The sequence below is a fragment of the Trichosurus vulpecula genome, chromosome 6 (assembly GCF_011100635.1).
Source record: "Trichosurus vulpecula isolate mTriVul1 chromosome 6, mTriVul1.pri, whole genome shotgun sequence".
Classification (NCBI taxonomy): domain Eukaryota; kingdom Metazoa; phylum Chordata; class Mammalia; order Diprotodontia; family Phalangeridae; genus Trichosurus; species Trichosurus vulpecula.
In genome coordinates, this window is record NC_050578.1 from 262,977,773 (window position 1) to 262,997,482 (window position 19,710).

Genomic DNA, 19,710 nt, shown 5'->3' on the forward strand with positions numbered 1-19,710 from the left:
TATTCCCAACCAACTAACTTGACCCTTGAGTTTTTCAGTGGGTTATGACTCCTTGTAGACTAACGAGTTCTATGTTCTACGTTTGGGGGGGAGGTGCCTACTCTGTCAGAGCCGCACTCCTCCTTCCCCAAGAACCCCCAGTTCAGACTGGGCTTAGATCTTCAGCAGGCTGTTGCACTTCTGCTCTGATCCGCCACTTAATTCCTCCCACCAGGTGGGCCTGGAGCCGGAAGTAACAACAGCTGTAGCTGCCCCACCTCCGCTGCCCCCGGGGCTGGAAGCCGAACCGGGAACTCCTTCCACTCCCGCAGCTTTTCCCACTAACCTTCTCCGCAGTCTTTGGTGTTTGTGGGTCGAGGGGTCTGGTAAATGCCGGCAGCTCACATATTCAGGGCGCTAGGGCCCCCTCCACCCGGCTTCTGGTCTGGATCGTTCACGCCGCTCAGGCTGGGCTCTGCTCCACTCCATTCCCAGCTCCCAGCTCCCAGCTCCGTGTGGAATAGACCTCACCCAGAGACCATCCAGGCTGTCCTGGGCTGGAGCCCTGCTTCCCTCTGCTGTTCTGTGGGTTCTGCCGTTCTAGAATTGGTTCAGAGCCATTTTTATAGGTTTTTGGAGGGACTCGGGTACGGAGCTCACTCTAGTCCGTGCTTACCAGCCACCATCTTGGCTCCACCCTCAAGTTTTCATTTTAATTAAAGTATTCATTTGATTTGTTACTAGCTCTGTAAGTTACACATTAAAATTTAAGTAACCATTTGTTATTGGAGATACCGTTATAAATGTTATGTGCCTTTGCTAAATAGGTTACTCAAAGAATGGCTATTTCCCCTTCCACCTTCTAATGAAGCAGCAGTATAGATTAGTCTAAATTTTATTATTAGAACTGGACTTGCTGGACTTTATTCTCTGATCCTCTTCCTCTCATTTCCCCTGCACCCCATTTTGTAAATGAGTGGGTTAGAGGTATATTGGCAAAGCTTTTTAATACTCAACAACAAGATGAACTGGGCTTAGGCTTTCCATGAAGATTGCTGTATCTGTCTGAATAAAGTGATCTGACCTATCCTCAGTAGCAAGAATTCTTCTAACAGCTTCCTCAAAAGCTGCCGCAACATTTGTGGCATGTTTTGCACTTGTTTCAAAGTAAGGATAGTTCCCGTTGTCCCTGAACCAGGCTTGGGCTTCTTCTGTAGAAACTTGTCTTTCACTTATGTCGATCTTGTTACCCAAAATCACAAAAGGAAAGCTTTCGGGCCCTTTGGCATCTGCATAATAAATGAATTCTTTCTTCCAGCTACCCAAGTTCTGGAAACTTCGAGAGTCATCTACACTGAAAGTAAGAAGGCTACAGTCAGAACCTCTGTAAAATGGTGCTCGCAGGCTTCTAAAGCGTTCTTGACCTGTCGTGTCCCAAATCTGCATAGTTACAAAGTGTCCATCCACTTCCAAGTCTTTATTTAAAAATTCCACACCTATTGTTTGGAATAACTGGCTCTCAAATTTGTTAGTAACATGTCTACTCATAAGAGAGCTCTTCCCAACACCACCATCTCCAAGGAGGATTACTTTAAAAAGTGATGATTTTCCTGCCATTGTTGAATGAAAAGATCTTTTTTCGGCAAAATCCCAGGAAAACTTTAATTGGGGGGGGGGGGGGAGGGAGGGGGCGGGGGTGAATGTACCATTAATGAAATAGAGAACTTCTAATCATTCCTGATGAAAAGACTAGAGCTGCACAGAAACTCTTAAATTGTTCAGTTTAAGTGCATCATCTGCATTACCAACATTGTTCTGGTCGCGGCCTGAGACAGTCCAGGGCCACTCTGGCGACGAGCTGGTGCCGCGCGGGACCGGGGTGCGGGAGAGGAGAAGGGAAGGCGGAGACGCCATGGGGATGCCCAGGTCCAACTCCAGCCGCTTCCATCGACAGCGGCGGGGGGGGGGGGGGGGGGGGGGGGGGGCTCTACATGGCGCCGGGGTGAGGCCAGGGTTTAAATTTGACCTTAAGAAAGACTCACATCATCATGAAATTAGAAATGTTTATGAATAGTAGGTATTTGAAGCCAAACAAGTAGGAATGATGAATTAACCTTTCTCATATGTAATCAACATGAATGAGAAAATGATAGATACTATAAAAATCAAATGACATGAATGAAAATGCAACAAGAATACTAATAAAATTATTTTTAAAAATATATGTAATATGTACATATGTATGTCCTATAGAGCAGAGCTTCTTAAACTTTTTCTATTCGTGACTGTTTTTGACTGAAAAATAGGTTTAAAAAGTCAAACAATTACTGATAATAAATCATAAAGAAATTTATTTTAAAACAATTCTTTGGTATACACATAGTTTTACAATTTGTTAAAGATAAAAGCAAATTTGCATACTAATGAGATGGATTGCTTTTTTATTTTTACATAAAGAATTGAATCTTGCTGGGGGCAGTTATGTGGCACAGTGAGTAGAGCACCCATCCTGGAGTCAGGAGGACCTGAGTTCAAATCTGGTCTCAGACACTTGACACACTTACTAGCTGTGTGACCTTGGGCAAGTCACTTTACCCCAATTGCCCTGTCTTCCCCCCTGCAAAAAAATAAATAAAAAAAGAATTGAATCTTGAAAGAATATTTGATGCTGCAGGACATAATGAATCTTCAATGTTTTTCAGAGTTGATCAATATTTTGATTTTATAATTGTCAATGCTGACAATGCTGATTTGCATAAATATATAGTAAAAATGGCAGAAGTATGCTGTAAAAAGTAAGTAGAAATAAGTAGTAAGAAGCAATAAGAATTTGTTGGAAATTCTGTCCTAATTCCAAGCCAAAACTAATTTAATAATTTTGCATGTACAGTAAAAACACTGCAATTCATAACATACAATAGTTGACTCTGAACAGAAATATTTTTGGCCATTTGTTGACATTGTGTGATGTGAAGGTATGCACAGAGCAAAGAACACATACTGTGTGTTCAGAACCAACACTGCATTGAAGTTGCATGATTCAACATGAACAAGCGCCACCAGAAACACATTGGATTCATTGCACATTTGATTTTGAATTAATTTTTGGTTGTTGCGCATTCAGAAACCTTTTGCTGTTACCAAATTTTTCGCAACACGCACATTCAGTTACATGACTCCCTACCCACAGTTTAAGAAGCACTGACCTAAGTCACTTAGGTAGGAATTTCTTCACTGCTGTAATAACATCTTTATTTCTCAGACTATATATCAGGGGGTTGAACACTGGGGTCACGATGGAGTAGATAAGAGACAGAACCTTGTCTATTCCTGCTGATTTTATGGAATTTGGTAAACAATATGAAATGATACCAGACCCAAAAAACAGGCTAACCACAATGAGGTGTGAAGAACAAGTGGAGAAGGCTTTCTGTCTCCCTAGAGCTGAGGGAAGCCTCTGGATTGTGGCAATAATTTTGATGTAGGACACAAGTATCATCAGAAATGGAATAATAGTAGACAGGAAAACCCCAGCATAGGAGTACAATTCATTTACAGTGATGTCCCCACAGGCAAGATTTAGTAATGGAGGAACATCACAAAAAACATGATTGAGGTGGTTAGAACCACAGAAGGGCAAAGAGAAAATCTGATATGTTTGTCCTATTGGAATAGGAATTCCACTCAAACAGGAGCCAATCACCAAATGGACACAAATCTTTTGGTTCATGATGAGAGGATAATTCAAAGGATTACAAATGGCCACGTAACGGTCATAAGCCATCACAGCTAGGAGAAAGCACTCTGTGCCTCCGAAAATCAGAAAGAAACAAAGTTGTGTAGCACATGCCAGAAAAGAAATATTTCTCTTTTGAGTCAAAAGGTTTTTAAACATTCTAGGAAGTGTCACTGTTGTGTAACAGATTTCTAGGAAGGAAAAGTGTCTAAGAAAAAAATACATGGGTGCTTGGAGAGTGGGATCTACCTTAGTAATTATAATGATGAGGCCATTTCCCACAAGAATACTTATATAGATGATCAAGAAAATGCTAAATAGAAATCCTTGATAGTTTGGAAGGTCCCCAAATCCCAGAAGAATGAATTCAACCACAACACTGACATTTGTTATAGCCATGTTGACTGTGCCTCCCATCTTGGGGAACAGTGAAGTTTGGATAGTGAAGTCTTTCCTCAGCTGTGACTTAGTTTCCTTTCCTTTAAATAAAAACAAAAGATTTAGTTGGTCTCTGCTTCTTCTCACCTCTAGCATTCTCTATTTTCTAAACTTATTTTAACTTAACAATTAAACAACCATTTACATCAACTATTCACTTTAGTGAAATGGTATAAAAACATGATATCATTTGCACCTTCTCTACAAATTAAACTCAGAGAGTTTCTGACAGGTCTAAAGTGTTTAATGACTACATCAGGATCATAATGTCAATATGTATCAGATATCAAACTTGAATCCTTATCTTCCTGGTAAAAAGAACCATTTTTCTAACCAGTATAAAAATCACATTGTCTCTTATAATCTAATAATAACAATAATAATAACAGTGATACAATGCTAATAATTATTATTTAGGAATAACTTTTTAATAAAGGCAGTCATAGACAATACTAATAATTTCCAAGTTATGTGACAAAAAGCCTTTTATAATTTATAGACCTAGTGTTATTTTTAAATTAATTGTGAAGTATGTATCATCCCCATCTCTATTTACCAGTTTTCCAAAAGAAGGTTCAAATAATACTAAAAATCATCTTATATTTTCATATACTATTTTTAATTAAAAACTATCATGTTCACAATAGTTCACTAAGTATTACGTATAAATGATCATTTTAAACAACTTCTTTCAAAACTATTTCTAACTGAACTTCAAAAAAACATCTATGGTGATTAAAACAGGAATTATTTTCTATGGAAATTATTGTAATCAAGGTCTAACAAGTGATTTTTTTAAGTTCTAATGTTTCCTTTAGCTCAAATATGGTTGCATGGTAGGACATTTAATTTGAACTGATTCTCAGTGAAAACTGGGAAATCATCTTAAGTGATATTTACAAAGTCAATACTTATGTCATTATTATAATATCATCAGTAACAGGCTTGTAAACATCTTTAAGAACCAAACATTATCGTGCCTTCAGGCAATTATTCTCTAACTCTTTCCTCTCAGAAGACCTTCACACTCTTAACCAAATTTGACATAATTTTTCTATAATCCCTCAGGACCAACAGTACCATTAGCATCATTTGTCAATTTCATGACAGCACACTTGCCTGGGTTCTAGATAATGGACAATGCTCTCATGCCTTCCCAGTCACCAATGGAGTGAAACAAGGCTGTGTGTTTGTTCCCACACTTTTTATCATGATGTCTTCAGCCATGTTGTCAAATGCTTTCAATGAGAATGAACATAGCATGAAGGCCAGCTGCTGTACTGATGCTAAATTCTTCAACCTGGAAAGGCTACAAGCCAAGACCAAAATAGAAGGAATATTGGTACATGATCTTCTGTTTACAGATAATTGTGCACTCAATGCAGCCTCTGAAACTGAGATGCAACAAAATATAAATCAGTTTTCTGCTGCTTGTGCTAATTTTGGCCTAGAAATTAATGCCAAGAAAATATAGGTACTCACACCATCTATACATGAAACCATTGGTTATAGCAAATGGGAAAGTTTTGAATGCTGTGAATAAGTTCACCTACTTTTGTAGTGTGCTTTCCAGGGATGTCCACATTGATAATGAGGTTGACTTATGCATTGCCAGAGCTAACTCAGTGTTTGGGAGGTTCCAAAGGAAAGTATAGGAGAGAAGAGGTATTAGACTGATTACCAAACTGAAGTTCCACAGAGCCATTGTGCTGACCTCATTGTTGTATGCTTGGGGAAGTGGACAGTCTACCAGTGCCATGCCAGGAAACTGAATGGCTCCCATTTGAATTGTCTTAGGAAGAGTTTGAAGATCACCTGGCAGGATAAGGTAACAGATCCTGAGGTCCTTACTCAAACTAAAATGCCAAGCATTTAAACTATGCTCCAGAGAGTTCAACTCTGATGGGCTGGCCACATTGTTAGAATGCAAAATGGACACTAGCCAAAAAGGTTATTTCATGTTGAACTCACAGAGGGCAAGCATTCACATGGTGGTCAGAAGAAATGATACATGGACACTCTCAAGGTCTCTCTCAAGAATTTTGGAATTGATTATGTGACATGGGAGTCACTGGCACAGGACTGCTCAGCATGGCATGCCCACACTACAGAAGGTGTTGTGTTCTTTGAGCAAAGCAGAATTGAAACAGCTCAAAGAAATTCAGGATGTGCAAATTTAGTGAATCCAACCCAAATATTAACATGGACTATTTGTGCCTGACCTGTGGTAAAGCATTCTAAGCTCATTTTGGTGTGATCAGCCACAGTCAGATACACTGAAACTTGACTCTAGCATAGTGATGTCATTTTGGTCCTCTTCGAGAACAAAGGACAACAACCAAACAATATTCTTAAAAATTATTGAGGGCCTTTCCCACCTGGAGCCTTTTTCTGTTTTAAATGTGGGGTACATCGACCAATATTTACCATATTAGAAATTTGATCATTTTAACATTATTACAAAAATAGTTTTAATAATGCGAGCCCTAAGAAAAAGTCAGGAGGGCATGCAGGCAGCCCCAGAGCAGTGCTGTAATCATAGTGAGGAGCAAAATGAGATTTAGGGTCATTGGAGGAAGCCAGTTTGTTTTTCTGATCTCCTAATGTTGTGTTCTTTACCTTAACCCTTTCCGAGTCCTATTATCATGGAAGTCCTTAATCCCCCTTCCACCTATATGCATATGACATGCCCAATTATTGAGTTGGCTGCCTGGCCTAGGAGCCACTTGTTTTGAATTCTGGTCATGATCTTTTAACAAGTTGTGGAAGGTGTCTATGTGGCAATGGATAATGTACTCTGCTTATTCAGCTTACTAGTTATTTGACTCCATGTAAATAACTTAACTACTCTATGCCTCAGTTTCCTGAAGTATAAAATGGGGATATTAATAGCCACTACATCAAAGGTTTATTGTGAAGATCAAATAAAAATATTTTTGAAAGGATTTAGCATGATGCCTGACATAACAGATTAAAAAACATATTTGTTCCTCCCCACCTTCTTAATATATGAGTGACTTACTTTATAAAGGACATGGTTGAATGGGAAGGATAATTGTGAAGACTTCACAGGGTAAAAATATAGGGGTTACACTCTTCTCATATTTCTGAAATAGGGATTGTCTGAGGTAGTAGGAGAGGCTTAGAATTTAACCTTGTAGTGACTAAGCTAACTTCTAGAAAGTCAGGGCTTGAAGTGGTAGGGTCCCTTCCCTTCCCCCTCTCTTGCTGACCAAATAAGTAAAGGGTCACTGTGACCTGCATTGAATGAGGCCAAAGGAATTGGCCCCTCCCCTCTCTTCCTTTCTTCTCCTAGACTTTTGGACACCACCCCGTGGTTGGAAAACCTGAAGGGACTGGATCAACCTGGTTCCCTAGTTCTCTGTCAAGTTTTTTGCCCCGAGATTGTGAGCCCACCTCCCAGCCAATGGTGAGAAAGGAAAGAGGTGGGAGGGAATCTTTTTATTAAGAGTATAAATTAGAGCAGCATACCATTTTACCCTGCCTCCTCCATTAGTCTTACTTATGGAAGTGTGGCCAAATCTTGCAAGGTTTGTAAAATAAATTCGCTTTGCTTCTCCTAAAGATGTCTCTCCTATTATTTGAAAATTCTGCCCCACACAATAATAAACATTTATGTAGCATTTTATATGTGCCAGTTATTGTGCTAAGTACTTTACAGTTCTTATCTAAATGATCCCTAAATAATCTAGAGAGATAGGTGCTATTTTTACTCCAATTTTACAATTTGGGAAACTGATCCAAACAGAGATAAAAATTACTTGTCCAATATTGCACAGCTAATAAGTGTCTGACATGAGATTTGAACCCAGGTCTCCCTGACTCCTAGGCCAGATTTCTATCCACTGTACTGTAAAATATGAGGTTGGACTATGAAATATTTAAATTACTTTTCCATGTCTAACATTATATTTTCCAATGTTTTAAAATCATTTCCAAATCTACACACTCTTTGTAAGATGAAAAAAAAATACCCAGATAAACAGGGAAGACCCTATTAGTTGAATCTTAGAGCCAATCTCCTGAAGTTGTTTCTTTATAGCTTGTAGCTTTAATGAAAGAAAGCCATCATGAAGCTATTCAGAAGTAAAGTAAGCCTAGAGTGGGGTGAAATGCAGTGTTTTAGGGACCTGATGGAATATCTTTCCTGTCAGGGAGTACTTATACATATCCCTCTAGAGAACATCACAATGTAGTAATTATCTCCCAAGAAGTAAACAACAAATGAAAAACATAAAATAAAAAAAAAATTAAACAAACAAATGAATAAACAGAGAGAAAGGCAGAGATTGAAGGTGGTGGCTAGTTCCCTGAGGCTAGTTCCCTGAGACTTAAGTTAGTCATGACTGGGGTTTGTGGATCAGAAAATGAGTTAGGGAAGAAGAAATGGGAGTTAGTATTTCAATTTGGATTTCTCTTTTTATGGAAGTGCAGTAGTAGAACATTTCCAACTTCAATGGCTGTCCAAGAAAATAGCAGTGAAACAATGTGCTACCTGAAAACTAAAAATTTCAAACATGGCAAATATAGATATATGGCTTATTCCAACATGACTTTTCATCCAGTTTGTCAGTCCAGTCTCTACTACTTCAAAATATTTCCACATGTAGCTTCCATCCCCTCTATATCGTCCCCCTGCTTCCTTCTTTAAATGTACAAATTCTAGCTGACTACACTTATATATTCTTTCCCATCCTGAGACAAATTTTATCCCCTGAGGATATTGTTCCTTAATTATGATTTTTCTGCTACAAAACCATTGTCAATATTTAGCACTTAGTAAATTGTAATGAGCTACCATTTTCTTATTTTTCAAATATTTGTGTTATCTCCTGACCTTTTATAAAGGACAACGGATGTCTCTCTTAACTAACACAACCTGTCCTTTTGCTCTTTTAAAATGGCTTCAGCAAAATCTCACATGTACAATGGATCAATACATTGATATGGAAAGAAAGATTCCTCATTACAGTGTAAGAGCTATTTATAATGTACAATTAGAGAGTTGCCTGAGGCTTTGAGTCATTTTTCAGTCATACCCACTTGTTTCTATTCCTATTGGGATTTTCTTTGCTAAAATATTGTTGTTTGTCTTTCATTCTCAAAGAGCACCAAGACATCAAGGAAGTGATTTGGATGTAAGTGAAGGTGGGCTGCACAAAGTCACTAAACTCACTTTCTCTTCTCTGGAGAATTCTGGGTCCAGTGGCCAGATATAGATCAAGACAAATGTATATGGCCCAGGATGTTTGCTAAGATACTGGAGTGATCTACCATTTTCTTTTCCAGTTCATTTTAAAGATGAGGAGCTAAAGCAAATTGGGTTGTGAGTTGCCCAGGGTCACACAGTTAGTAAGTGTCTAAGGTTAAATTTGAACTCAAACCTTCCCAACTCTAGGCCAGTGCACAATCCACTCACTGCACCACCTAGATGCCCCTTGTTCTTTAGTATTTTTTTCAGTCTTATTGCCTGAGACATAAGGTGGCTAAATGACTTGTCCAAGAGCATTGAATTTAAACATTCTCTCAAGGTCTTCAGAGCTAGAGCTAGAACAAAGATCTCCCTGACTCATTTTGCCCACTGTTCCACTCTGTTTTTCCTGGATTTATTACATATGTATTTATGTATGTATGTATACATGTATGTATGCATATGTTTATATATTGTGTGTACATATGTGTGTATATGCACACAACCAGGATAGCTAAGATACAACCAATGAAGAAATAACAAATCAAAAATAAAAAATGTTAGACTACCTAAAAAATCTTTCTACATATCTATCTATTTATCTTTCTAGATTGTTAACTACTTTTCCAACCTCACCCATCTTGTCTGCATTTGTGGTGTCTTCAATGGATTTGTAGGCTCAGAGGTGTTCTTATGGCTACAGGTTTATGATTTATTAACATAGGTTCAGGGCTTAAAGAATCATTAGCCATCTAGTCCAACTCCTCATTTTAGAGGAGACTGATGCATTAAGATGTAAAATGATTTTTCAAAGATCACCTAGCCATTAAACAGTAAAGTCATTATTCTGTTATGGTTCTTCTGTGTCCACATGTGACCCTCTTTCCACTTAAGTGACTCTCCTCTACAAAACCAATCATTTGCAAAATGGTAAAAATTCTGTTTGAAATGATGGTCAACACCAAGTAGACTCTTAGCCTGTCTTTCAAGTTCTTCCACAAACTTTCTCTCAAGAGTTCTGATTTTCCATCCCAACTGTGCACAGCTAGCATCAGTTTCAAACCATTTGTGTAATCTTTATACCATAAACCCAATATATATATATATATATATATATATATATATATATATATATATATATATATATATATATATATATATATATATGTGTGTGTGTGTGTGTGTGTGTGTGTGTGTATGTGTATATATATATATATATATATATATATATATATATATTCTTAGCTCCATACCTTTGTTCTAACCATACTTCTTACCTCAGTGACCTCTTTTTGCTTTTCTAATTGCAGAAATCTTAAATTTGCCTTAAGTACTGAGCAAATCTTTTCTAATTTTCAGACCATTGCTTGATCATTCTCTGTCCATTGAATATCTCTGTCCATCTCTCCTTTAAAAGTCACAGACAATTTTGGTAAACATTAAGTTCTTACTTTTGTTTTTAGCATTAATATGGACTTTGTATGGAAATATCCATTCCTAAATTAGATTATTAGTCTCTTGATGTCAGGGAATGCATTTCTTATAGCTTTAGTCTTTTAATATGTGGAAACAAGATACACACAACTGGAGAAAATAAGCATTAAAAGCAGGAGAAAGAGAAACATTCATGGAACCTGCAGGGAACCACACCAATGAGTTAATCTGTTCCTCTTTTAATAAGCTTTAAATGTTCAGAAAATCAGCCTGACATCAAGCCTAAATCTCCTTCTTTGTAATTTCCAAACCATTAATTCTGATTCTACACTACTCTATAAAGATAGCAATGATTCTCCCTTTCTCATTCACGTCTCATTTCAGGATTTTTTTGTATCCCTCATACTAATTCATTCTGATGGCATTATAATATTTCAGTGCATTAATGTGTCTCCATCAAACCATTGTCTTATTGCCAAAGATTTAAGTGGATTGCAAGTTTGTGTTTAGGTTTTATAGTTCTACATTACTCAACTAATCTTTGAGGAGAGAATGCTAAAAATAATTATTTTCAAATTATAATCTCAATAATTATAATTGAGGGTTAAAGAATATGATTGTTGTATTTTATTAAATGATAGATTGTTGTGTTTGATCTGGATCTTTGATGCTTTAGACATGTAAACCAGCTCCATTAATACACCTTCAGAGTCCTTTTACAATTGAGAACTTCAGACAATTCCTCAAAAGTAGAGAGTTTAACTCACTCCCCTTCCCACCCCATTTTTACTTAGCAAGGATGTTTCTCAGGCATAATGTGAACCAAGATTGTCTTTACTTCAATCTAGTATTACATAAGGCCCTACATGATTCCTCTCTACTATCTCTACTAATTAAACTATGCATTTCTTTGCATTTTATTTTTGCCGGATAAATAATTCGGTTCCTTATCCCCCAACAATTTTCCTATGTGAAGCGACAGTTGCTGTCAAATTGCTCTGTTCATTACAATCCGAAGATAATATATGCATTTCTGCCTTCATGCCCTTGTACATATCATTTCCCCCAAAGTGTGATGTCTTCTCTCTTGATCCCTACTAAACTTAGTCTAGCCTTTCATGCACAGCATGCTCAATTTGCTGAAAATCCTACCCTTCTCACCCATAGGTATTCTTCATTCCTCTCAACTTCTGTAGCCTTGATCATAACTGCCAGTGGACCTTTAATATGAACTACATGGTATTAGTATTGGTCTTTGTATGTACCTATCTCATCTTCCCACATGAACTGAAAACATCTTGTGGGAAGGACACTATATGGTACTTCTTAATATGCATGCATATTAGGTTCCCTGAATAAAAAATGATAACCAGAAAGTGAATGATGAAGGTAGGAGGAGGATGATCCTGGTTAAGCCTTCCCACTCTCCCTCTTTTTGGCAGTTCCATTCTGATTTGTCTTTCAGGGAACTTATGAAAGGAATATTCTAGTTTCTAGTCAAAAGAGCAGGGGAAAAAAGTGCATAAGAGGAAATTACCAGACATATCTACTCACCAGAACATAGACTATCCTGTATGCTTCATTTCTTAGGGCCACAATACAGATGGGGTATCTTGTGATATAGCAATTTCATGATTAGATACTTTCCCAATCCCTTCCTAATTATCAAACTAAGAATCCATTTTTATACATTATTAACAGAAAACCAGTCTTTTTCACTGACTATACAAGGAGAATGGAATTATCTCCATTTTACAACAAAGCTCACAGTGAGAGAGATGTCCTTCTACTCTATTTGAAACCTGAGTATGACACTCATGTGAAGAATCTTACATTTACCTCCAAGACCTTTGGGACTCAGTCCCTAGAGACCCACTATTGACCCTACACGTGTGGTCTCAGAAGAAATAATTCCAAAAAATATTTCCATGTCAGTTTCAGGGAAGGGAATTTTCTAAATATCAAATTGGTCTTGCAGTTAGATTTTTTTTCAATCTTCACAAATATTAATGTAGACTTCCCCTAACATTACACAATTAGAAGCAAATTATCACATAACTCAATGATTTACCCTCAGAGGACTTGGGGTTAATCCTGTGGAGTATTAAACCATGTTTTGAAAAACCTGAATCCAAGATGAAATTTACAGTATGATAAGAAAAGGAAACTCTTTTATTCTACAAATATTACAAAAATTGGCAAAAAAAAAAAAACTCCATGCACTTTCCACCCTGACAAAAGTGAAAAAAAAAACTTTATCCATTGAATTTGTGTGTGTGCATGTCCCAGACCCTCCTGCTCATTGCTGTTGTTTTGCCTTTATATCACTGATTGCCTAGCATATTGGGTAGTTAGTTTGCATTTTTTACTTAAATTGCTTTCCCCTCTTGTCTTCTTTTAGTGTAACCTCTAATTGTTTGGAGCACAAATATGAAGAGAATGATTAGTATGATTATTGGTCAGAGAAAAGCAAATCAAAACAACTTTGAGTTACCACATTGCAGCTATCAAATTGGCTAATGTGACAAAACAGGAAAATGATAAATGCTGTAGAAGATGTGGCACTGGAACACTAATGCATTGTTGGTGGACTTGTGAACTGATCCAACCATTCTGGAGATCAATTTGGAAGTATGGCCAAAGGGAGATAAAACTGTGCATAACTTTGACCCAGAAATATCACTTCCAGGGCTGTATCCCAAAGAGATCATAAAAATGGGAAAAGGACACACATGTACAAAAATATTTATAACAGCTCTTTTTGTGGTGGCAAAAATTTGGAAATTATAGGGATGCTCATCAATTGGGGAATGGCTAAACAAGTTATGGTATGTGAATGTAATGGATCACTATCATTCCATAAGAAATAATGAGCACGTGGACTTCAGAAAAACTTCAAAGACTTACATGAACTGATGCTGAGTAAAGTGAGCAGAACCAGAAGAACATTCTATACAGTAGCAATATCATTGTGCAATGACTAACTATGATAGACTTATCTCTGCTTAGCCATAAAAGAACTCCAAATAACTCATGATGGGAAATGCTAGCCACATCCAGAGAAAGAACTATGGAGTACTGTGTCAGTAAGGCAAGATTCATAATATTGATGGTAACCATGAATATGCCCACAGAGTTTGGAATCCCAAAGTATAAGATACTCTCTGTATAGAAGGCAGAAGAAGTAAAACCATTTATTCGGACAACAGAGGATCAAATCTGAGAACCAATAACCCCAATTTGAAATAGCAGTAATTGTCTTCCAAAACCAATAAGTCCATCTCAATGTAACAACAAGGAGATTAAAATACCCTATCACAGCAAAGAGCCAGCCCATTCTGTAACCTTCCCTTCTGCTAGCTCTTCGCTTAAGCACTCACTCCCAAATCTTAAGTGTCTCCTTGCCTGGTTCCTGTCCTCCTGATGTTCTGAAAGCCCTTGCAGTTCTCAGAGACCTTCCAATTCTCTCTCTGTCTCTCTGTCTCTCCATCTCTTCCAGTTTTCTGTCCTCTCTTGCAGTCCTCTCTTTGTCTTTATCTTCTCACAGCTCTCTGGTCTTTGCAACTCTCTAGTCTCCACAGCTCTCTAGTCTGAGCTTAATGGCTATGCACATGCCCTGTGTAGGCTGGAGCTTAGCACGGAGTAGCAAAAGGGTGTGGACCTACCTACAAACAAGCCTCTCCTAATCAAGATTCCCTCCACTAGCTCCACTTGAGACCTATTGAATGGGTGGGGAGATCTTTGATCACATTAGCACCACAAGTATAAATGCAGATCAAAGCATATTATTTGCTCCCTCCCCCTTCCCCTCCTCTCCCCCTCCCCCTCCCCTTCCCCCTCTCCCTCTCCCTCCCCCTATCCCTCTCCCTCTCCTCCTCACCCTCCCTCTCTCCCTCCCCCTCTCCCTCTCCCTCTCCCCTTCTCCATCTTTCCATGTTTCTCCCATTTGTTGCAATTCTTTAAAGTATGACTAATGTAAAAAATGTGTTTAATATGAATGTATAGGTACAGCCTGTATCAGACTGCATGTCATCTTGTAGTGGAGAAAAGGGAGAGATGGGGAGATAATTTTGAATTCAAAATCTTATGGAAGTGAATAGTGAAAACTAAAAATAAATAAACTTTAAAAACTAAAATGAAAACATATTAATCATAAATTTTCCTATTGGTAATTTCTGCCCATTGCTTTTTGTTTTCCTCTCTGATGTCAATCACTATTCAGAGGCTGCCATAGGATTTGCCTCAGGCACAATCTAAGCATGCCATATCTTTCTCAATAATTCTAGTAATTCTTTCTTATATACAAGATCAAAACAAAACACCTCTACTTGAAACTTTAAAACCTTTGCATTACAACTTAAACTTACTTGCTAGATGTACTATGTATTATTCCCCTTCATGAACTCTATGGCCTAGACAAATTGGCCTTATTGCTATTTCTCACATATATCATTTCATTGCTCCTCTCAGAGCATTTGTATAAATTGTCTTGCAATGCCATAATGAACTCTCTTTTCAAGTTCACATCTTAAGGGCTCTAGTTTCCTTAAAAAGTCAGCTCAAATGCCACCTTCTCTCCACAAAATCATCTTTCACAAATCTATAATTATGTTATACATAATCTTATATGTTGTCTCCAAGATGTCTCCAACAATGTTTCCAAGAGAAAAGGTAACATTTGGGAAGTCAAAGAATGTCTGATTTTTTTGTGCTTTTGTAAACCACATACCTAACCAAGAAGATACTGTCTAATTGACAAATAATAATTGCTTGTTGATCGATGAACTTGATAGCCATTTAAATACATAAAGAGTTATCAATGACCTTAAGTCTTTACTCTAGCATTCCCAAACTCAGTTCTTTTGCCAATCAAACTTTGGCATGTATTAGAGGCTCTTTTTCATGTGTATTACCCTGTAATGCACTCTCTCCCACTTATTTATGTCATTCTCATAATGAGGCACTCAGATCTGAAGATTGTACTTCATCAGACAAGAGTACAGAAGGATTCCCCCATTCAAATCTCTACTTTGCTCTGCCTCTTTTAAATTACTAATATGTCGTAAACTAGTTCTCCTTGAATCATATCCAATAGAACTTGCAATTAGATATTCTCAGTTCTTTATCCCTTGTATGATCAAAAAAAAATTAATCTTTCTATAGTTGCCTTCAAATAAAGAAGCCCTCTGTTTCATTAAATGGATTTTTGTTCAGATACTTTCTAAATTTATTGTTTTTCCTATCATGAAAGTTAATATTGACTGGTATTGAAAACCTATTGACTGATTCAAAATTTTTCTTATCATCAAGCCAAGGTCACCCACTGCATCCTAGGTCACTGCCAGTCTTCTGGATTTTTGTTTTCCCACTGGACTTCATTAACTCTGGAGAAGAGACTAAGGTTGATGAATTTGCAGTTCTGTCATGGATCTAATTGTACAAAATAATGAAAATCAAAATGATCCCTTTTCTCCCCTTTCTAAGTTTGGTTTCTCAGCTTTTCTGTCCCTTTTTCCCATCCCCCCTTTCCCCAGCCCTTTCCCCGGCCTCATTTGCCCCCCTCCCACCCTGGTGCAGCCTGGCTCAGCCTCCTCCCCCCAGCCTGTCCCAAAAGAAACCCCCCTCTTAGAAAAGTCTGTATATGAGAGCGTGCTGGAGTCCAGAGTCTGTAGACGCTGCTTTATTCTACTCGAGATGTCTAACACTAACACTACTCAAGAGACCCTGCAATAATGAAAGAGTCAGAAAAAAAAGCTGATGGAAGAATCTGTAAGGAAGAATAAGTTTGTATCCAAGTCACCAAATAAGGATGAGATTGAGAAGGAGGGTGAGGATACTTGGGTTCACAGGAGAAACAGAGACAGGCTTCCAACCAAGGGCATGCCAGAAAATGAGCCAAGTCTAATTCTAAACTGAAGATGATGTCAAGCCTGGCAGTGTGTGAGGAGTCCTCTGCCCCTTTTGGTGCTGGGCCACTGGAAACCCAAGATATAATTCAATTGCATATGAGGTGCCCCTCTGACAAAGAGGAAGAGAATTCCATGAAAGGTGACTCTGAAAAGGAAGACAAGAACAAAAATAAAGAAAAATGGCCATAAGAAAAATGCTATCTACAGACTCCAGTCAAGAATACACAGATTCTGATGGAGTGCTTGTGCTTGGACCCTAATTTTAACACCACATTTCCCCTTAGCCTCTGCCTGGGTGCCTGTGGCAGAATTCCAATTTCAGATCACATCTAGTTTTCAAACATTCTTTCCCAGGCAGCCTCTCTAGCTAAAGGGCAGTGTGCCCCAAAATTATCTCTGCTTCTTTCTTAGCAAGAAGCTATGCCCAATTATAGTTTGATTCCCAGGTGTTGATAACTGACCATATACTGAGTCTAACATGTATCCAAGACATAGTTCAAATGTATACTCCCTTACATTAATCTTGACTAACAAAGCACTTGATGGAACCTAGCCAGTATCTCCAGCTAGCCCTGAACTCCTGGTGACTTAGTGATGTTACACAGGCAAAACCACACCTCCTGCTAGCCCCGCTTTGGGCTATTTCCCAGTGAACGCTGGGTAAGATACCTGTGCAGTAGATACAAAAAGTGCATGTTCCTTTAAGAACTGACCCACCCCTAATCACGCCCTGACCACTCCCTAATCCCACCCCAACACACCTGATTAACAGATTTCACCCCTAAATCTTGTACTTAAACTTTCCCTGTAGCCCTGTATGGTTGCAGGTTCCCTAAGAACTCTTGCCCACTTTGTTAAAACGTAATAAATCTTTGCCTCCTTGACTTAAAGAATGCTTGGGTCCACGAATTCATTCCAGGCGGCCTTGCCTTGGGAATTTTGGTTTGGGATTTCTCCATCCCTGGGTTCATTTCTCCCTCTACAACTCCACTGGAATAGACCTACATGAATTTCTAGTAAATACACTGAAAAAAAAAGGGACAGTATGATGCTGCTAATGTTAGAACAAGAGATTCTGGAATTCATTAATGACAACAATAACCAGTTCAAGAAATTTCCTCAGATGACCTCACATCACTGGATGGTATTACACTGGGTTGCTGTCTATTTTGGAATGGACCACAATATTAACCAAAGTGGAAAAGCTGTCATCATCAACAAAATCAGCAACACAAGGATCCCTGAACAGAGGTTCTCAGAGGACATCAAAGATGAGAAGAATGTAAAATTTCAACAGAGGTTCATCCAGTTCCCCTGGCCTGTTGGCTCTGCCCAGGGCAATGGGAGATATTCCCTCCTGGGGCAGCCATTACAGCTCAATCTGTCCATCTATCCTCCCCTGCTCTTTGGCCAGTCAACTTGCACAGCACACCAGAGACAGGCTGGAATAAAGCATGGAAATCAGGAAGAGGCAGGCACTCAAATCTGCCTCCACAGACCTTGGGATTGCAGATCATGTTCTGGGATGAGTGTTGGAGATGAGATGTAAGCACCACTGGCCAAAAATGCACATACAGTTGATGTCATGGTGGTGGTATAACATAGAGGCTTGCAGACAGCTGCATGATGATCATAGGCCATAGAGGTTAAGGGAAAACTTTCAGTAACAGCAAAGGTCCCAAAGAAGAACAACTGTGTAGCACATCCATTAGAGGAAATAACCATGTTCCCTGTGAGGAACACAGCTATTACCTTGGGAGTAACAGCTGAGCAGTAGCCAAAATCCACCAGAGAGAGGTTATTGAGGAAAAAGTACATGGAGGTGTGGAGGCAGGATTCACTGGAGATCAGAGCTATTATCCCCAGGTTCCCTACCAGGTTTATGAGGTAGATGAGGGTGAATATTATGAAGAGAGGAACTTGTAGCTCTGGGGCATCTGTTAATCCTGTAAAGATGAACTCATTTACTTCAGATCTGTTCTCCACAGATGTCATTTGAGAGTGATGTCATTTACCTGAAAAAAAGTGTTACCTTCAGAAAATCTGTCCACTCTGCATGATGAACAACTCCCAGACATAACAAATGGTCAGTAACCTATCTTTTGTGAAGGTTAGAAATAAGCAATTAAGGCACAAAGAACATCTAAATAGTTGCCACTGCTGTTACTCTAGGTCCCCAAAACTCACTCATCCATTTTCTTATAAAGGGAGAGAGTCCCACATGTATTACTTCTCACTTTGTTTAATATAGTACAAATTTAACAATCCCCAAAGTGGCATTTCCCACTTCAAGAAAAGGGAAGTTCCTTATTGACAGGCAAAAATCAGCATAAGAAGGGAGATTACTATTGGCCAGGGTTGAAGAACTGAAACTTTTCTTATGCATATTCTTCACTTTGGTAAAGAAGGGAGAAAAGAGGAGTAAAGGAGAAGAAGAAATCAAATAAGAGAAAATTCAAAAAATTGAGAGAAATGAGGAGAGGATCATATAAATTTGGCCAAGAGTTTGCTGGGATCCTGCTTAGTCCTGGAATCATTGTGGCTTTAAGGTTTATGCAATGGACTGAAGTCACCAATTTCTGAGTAGGAATAATTGCTAATGCTCATCAGTTGCTTAGTTGTTGGAATCATCTGTCAAAAAAAAAAAAAAACCCTGGTGGATCTTTTAACAATAAGTGGATGATTTCTAAATTTGATTCCATCCCACAGCCTGTCCTTTTTTCAATTCACCACTCTCACTGTGGAAACAGAAGATGACCACAAACAGGGATATTTTGTCCTTTCTTTCACTGTATGGTTTTTTAAAGAGTGTTCTAATTTTTCATTTTTATAAAATTTACATAATTTTACATAATTTACATAATTACTGCATTCTAATTTTGGGTTTAGTCTGTTTCAAGTTTGAGCTAAAATTTTACCTACAGGAAGGCTGTCTTGATCCATCAATCTAAATTTCAGTGACTTCCTTTTTTTGATTATCTCTAATGTATCTCTAATACATC

The 19,710-nt window shown here is 38.2% G+C and overlaps 1 protein-coding gene and 2 pseudogenes across 1 annotated transcript; 1 reads left to right on the forward strand and 2 right to left on the reverse strand.

Annotated features, from left to right (window-relative positions):
* Window positions 1–991: 991 nt before the first annotated feature.
* On the reverse strand, window positions 992–1,624 carry LOC118855316 (annotated as a pseudogene).
* A 1,566-nt stretch (window positions 1,625–3,190) lies between these two features.
* On the reverse strand, window positions 3,191–4,132 carry LOC118854240 (olfactory receptor 10AG1-like). Its single transcript, XM_036764588.1, has one exon. The coding sequence runs from the start codon at window positions 4,130–4,132 to the stop codon at window positions 3,191–3,193; it is 942 nt and encodes a 313-aa protein (XP_036620483.1).
* A 1,234-nt stretch (window positions 4,133–5,366) lies between these two features.
* Window positions 5,367–18,257, forward strand: LOC118855046 (annotated as a pseudogene).
* Window positions 18,258–19,710: the final 1,453 nt, after the last annotated feature.